The sequence below is a fragment of the Phlebotomus papatasi genome, chromosome 2 (genome assembly GCF_024763615.1).
Source record: "Phlebotomus papatasi isolate M1 chromosome 2, Ppap_2.1, whole genome shotgun sequence".
NCBI lineage: Eukaryota > Metazoa > Arthropoda > Insecta > Diptera > Psychodidae > Phlebotomus > Phlebotomus papatasi.
In genome coordinates this window covers 111,008,386-111,013,235 of record NC_077223.1, presented here as the reverse complement: position 1 = coordinate 111,013,235, position 4,850 = coordinate 111,008,386, and the positions used below count along the sequence as shown (strand labels likewise).

General features: G+C 34.1%; 1 protein-coding gene across 3 annotated transcripts; it reads right to left on the bottom strand.

Annotated features, from left to right (window-relative positions):
* Window positions 1-1,379, bottom strand: LOC129800854 (craniofacial development protein 1). Of its 3 annotated transcripts, none has more exons than XM_055845554.1 (2): window positions 1,251-1,379; window positions 1-1,181 (listed from the first exon to the last, which is right to left on the bottom strand). In XM_055845554.1, the coding sequence occupies exon 2, from the start codon at window positions 1,140-1,142 to the stop codon at window positions 381-383; it is 762 nt and encodes a 253-aa protein (XP_055701529.1). In that variant the 5' UTR covers window positions 1,143-1,181; window positions 1,251-1,379; the 3' UTR covers window positions 1-380. The 3 variants fall into 3 exon arrangements, with proteins under 3 accessions (XP_055701529.1, XP_055701530.1, XP_055701528.1); XM_055845555.1 differs by having other exon boundaries at window positions 1-1,175; XM_055845553.1 differs by having other exon boundaries at window positions 1-1,153.
* Between the last annotated feature and the right edge of the window lie 3,471 nt (window positions 1,380-4,850).

Sequence of the window (4,850 nt, the reverse complement as noted above, 5' to 3'; positions counted from 1 at the left end):
TTGTTATTTACTCATTTTTCATACTTCGTACTTTATTCAGTGATTTTTATTTCGTCATAAAAGTGGAAGCGAAAGATGCTGTTTTCCTGCGTCCTTCCTAATAGAAAATATTTTGCTGATTACTTTGGAGCTTCTCATTAATTAATAAAAGCTACTCATTAATTTTGGATACACTTGAATCAATATTTAAGGTGTTTCGGGAGGCAAATGACGATGGAAATGGTTATCACGTGATATTAGACGTCTTTATTGAGTATTTCTCATCCTGTGTTTTTTTTTCTCGTGGATTTCCCAATCCTCAGCTGGCTAAGTACAGGTGATCTTAAAACTTTGATAGGTGATAGGGCGCGTGGGGTATTCGTCATCAGCTTTTGTGGACTTTATCTCGAGCTACGTTTCTTCTGTCTCATGTCTCGCTCTAAGTCAAATTGGCGATAGTCCGTACGTTCCAGGAAGTCTTGACGCTCCAAGTAGCCATCTTTGCCCTTGTTGAACCTCTCGAGTTCCTCGTTGATTCCTTCGGATTCCTTGAAGCGATTCCAATCGAGTTTAGTCTTTTCCAGAGTGCTTATCTTGGGCTTTTTCCCAAGGCTTCCAAGAATGGAGGAAACTCCACTGGAACGACCAACGGCTGGAAATACTGGTCGTTTTGCCGGCTTTTGGGCGTTTTTCACTGGAACCTTAACTTCCTCCCCGGCAAAATTAAAAATTTCTTCCACAATTGGTAACTTTTGCTCCTTCTGCTGCTCCTCCGTTGTCTTGGATTCTTCAGGACTTTCGGGTTTGGATATTTTGGGAGTTGGAGATGTCCTAGTGTTTTCTACTTTTGCTGGTGGTGGATCTACATCACTCAGGAAGTCTGCCCATAGCTGATCAGAACGCCGTTTCTCTTCCTCAGCCGTCAGGGAATTTTCATTCTCATCACCATCAGAATCCTCTTTAACTGATGCCTTCTTTCTTCTCTTCTTTCGTGGCTTTTTTCCCGAGCTTCTGCGTTTAGATTTCTCATCATCTGAACTATCACTCCCATCTTCTGGTACATCTGAATCATCCTCACTTCCAGCACAATTTTCCTCATTCTCAGGCTTGTAGTCTTCATCGTCACTTGATTCAGAATAGTCTCGTTCTTCAGATTTTGACATTGTTCTCCTGGCTGAAAATTTCACAACAAAAAGCTATCACTATTTTACGCATTTGCGGGGAAAAAACACATTTAGCAACTGAATTAAACAAATTAGTCCTTGACTCACCGAATACTGATAAAATAGATAAAGTTTTCACGGATTTTGTAGAAGAATTTCGTGCAGAAAATCAATATTTTCCGGCTTTAGAACGTGTGGAGGACTCACGTTGACAGCTGCGATGCAGCGTACCCCATAAAAAAATTACAATGGAAAATCCCAATGGATTTCCGTTGGAAATTCTCCATGTTTTTCGGAAGATCTTTACGACTTTGTCGCATGCATTTCGCATAGTGGAAAAAATGCCTTCTGTTAATAAATCTATTCTTTTTTGTTAATATTAAAATATTAAAATAGGGCAAAATATTAAAATTGAGTTTTCTACAATATTTCATGATGAGGCTGTACCCGGCCGGCTATTCGTACTGACTTTACAGATCCTACTTAGTATATACAGCGTAGTTATGTGAGGAAAGTACTAATTTCCATACTTTCTAGGTATATACTATGTATTTACGTGAAAGATATACAAATTTAAATATATAGTCAAGTAATACGTTGTATCTCTACGCAAAAAAATACTATGTTGAAGAAGTGCCCGGAATATATCGAGTATAAACTTTGTATTTCTGGTTTAAAGTCCCTACAACTACACAACCTTGCTGTGTCGGTGTGTCCGTCGACCATTTTCTCTCTAGTTGACAAAGTTGTGACGTGTCTGATGGTGAAAGATTTGCGTCGCTCAGTGGAAAAAGGTAAGTTTTCCTTAATTTATATTAGTTATTTTCAGTTAATTCAATCAAAAGGGACGCCTCTCAGTTCCATTTCACAAAAACAATCTGGAGATAAGTATGCGCGGTAGTTTTCGTGAACAAATTAGAGGAAAAAATATATGTCATTTTTAGTGAAAAAAAGTGTTCAAGCTTCTTGATGTTCGTTCTGGAAACCATTCGAATCCAATGTACTTAGCCTTCGCGTTCAGTTAAGCATCTTGATGATAGGGATTAAGACGGAAAACAAATGTCGTATTGTTGATAATCTCTGTTGAAAGATCATTCTGTGCGTGTAGAAAATTCTGCGAGAAATTATAATGATGGTTTTGGAGGATCAAATCATAAACCACATATTGTTAGACAGGGTTCGGTATTTGTTAAAAGTGATATACAGAGATATATTTAAGAATCTGTTGAAAATTTCCCATTTTTCTCATTTTCTTGAGCATAGTAATTTTAAATTAGACTTGAAAAATTGTACGTTATCGTCCTGTTTGTTTACATTCTTTTCTAGAATATTAAAAGATCGAGATTCTTTGCTGAGACGCATCACGTTTCTGCTAGATCCGCCAGGTTTGTTACAGTCCCGGAACTACCATTACACGGAGATCAGTTACCGGAAGTCCTCTGTAATGATGTCTACAAGGTTTACTCTACTGTGGATACTTGGTAAAAAATGTATTTTAAAAAAGTTCAGATAATAAATATTTATAGAAAATAAAAAAAAAAATATAGTTTTTACTTAGTATAAATAACCGAAAAATACTAGGTACCACCTCAGTACCAATACACGAAAAATACTTAGTATAAATATTAGAAAAATACACGGAAAATTTGTTGAAAATTAATGAGGAAAATCAAGTATATACAAAGTAAATGTACTTAGTATATACTCAGTATAAATGTCGACTCACGCACACTAATGATGAGTATTTGGGACATTTCATACAAAATCTACTATGTATTTTGTATGGGTATACTTGTTTCGTACTAAGTATTATACTCAGTTTATACTGAGTTTGTACATAGTAGATAGCCGGCCGGGAATGTTGATTTATTTCTAGACAACTGTATTACAGTACATTATCAGAATTTCAAGAAAATCCTAACCTCAATCAACTTTTTAAGTGTTTTGCAATATTGCAATCATTAGGTGGATTAGGTGCATTTACAATATAGAATTTTCAGTGGCAAAACTGAGTTATCCCATCCCTTGTATAAGACGATAAATTTACTATACCCTTGAAGCGATACTCGTCGTAACACGTATACGATAATATGGTAGTATTTATACTATGAAATTGATTTTTTTGTTCGCGAAATTGTTTTAACTAGGGTAAATTGTCCTAATTCAAAACCATTTCCAGACGCTTTAACTTTGACAGAAGATTCAACACATTAAGTTCATATTTTTTCTGAAGAGAATTACATAAATTTGCTCCTTGACTCTTCTAGAATGTTACTGTTTAGTGAAAATTCTTTAGATATAATTTGAAAACTTTTTAAATACAAGAAAAATACGCGAGCGTAAAATGCTTCTATTGGAAACATATTAATCCAAATGGAGACAAGGGAAAGTTTCTAATTGGAAACAAACAGTGTAAGTGAAACCGCGACGAAAGGTTTCCAAAACCTTGTTGAGTTGCTTTTGAGTGCAGGATTTGTTCTTATTCCTGGTCTTTTCTCCTTTCCCATCTAAAACAATAAGAAAGTATCTCCAAAAAAATCATATTTTTTTCTTCTATGTATTCAATTTTCCAGAGGTATTAACGGTCCTTCTGAATCCCGTATCCACGATGAAGTATCAGACATTTCCGAGGTTTCCTATTGAAACATTTGCAGACACTTCAGAAAAACTCTTTTTGTTTACGAAATAGGTAATTATTTCATTTGAAAACTTCACGTTCCGTTAACAATAAAGATTAGCATTTAATTTATATATGATTAGCCAGAAATATGACATAAATGTTAAACAAAATGAATAAACAACAGTCACCTCATTGTGTTTTACATTGGAAAACATGGTCGATCGATGAAAAATTTTAATGGTGAAAGGGTACACCTTTAATTTTTCTGAGAAATTAACAAATTAAAATTTATGATTAGGAATGGATTTTCGCTTTATTTGGAGAAAAATTAACTAAATAATGAAACTGTGGTATAGAAAATATATAAATTTAATTGTATTTATCATGAAAACAATGCCGTTTCCATTTGGAGTAGCGAAAAATTTCCATTTAGAGCAGGTTTTGAATTAGCTTAATTTACCCTACCAATAAAGTTACGACTTTAAAATAATGAAATTTACGTTTAAATGATACTATATTGTTTCTTCCTAACAGATATCTTTAATTTCCTGATTTAACGTATAGTTTAGTAATACTTTTATTACTTCAAATTTATCTATATTTTTTTTATTATTTTAAAATGTTATCTTTTGAATAGTTCTTTAATGGCCTCTACCGCCTCTGCACACTGGAGTAATTTATGTTCAGTGAAGCAAATTCACAATGTTTGTATAGGAAAATTTCTTCAATGGACATAAGTTTCTCTAGTCCTAGAGTGTAGAAACTAGAGGCCGTCGTAGACGCCATAAAGGAAGATACGACAAATGCTGATATAACTGACGAAATCTCTACTAAGAAATTTCCAGAGGAGATAAGGAAAATCAAATCATGACCCCTCTGACTAAGAAAATTTTTTTATAGGGTAGAAGTTTTACTACCCGGCCGGCTATCTACTATGTACAAACTCAGTATAAACTGAATATAATACTTAGTAGGAAACTAGTATGCCCATATAAAATACATAGTAGATTTTGTATGAAATGTCCCAAATACTCATCATTAGTGTGCGTGAGTCGACATTTATACTGAGTATATACTGAGTACATTTA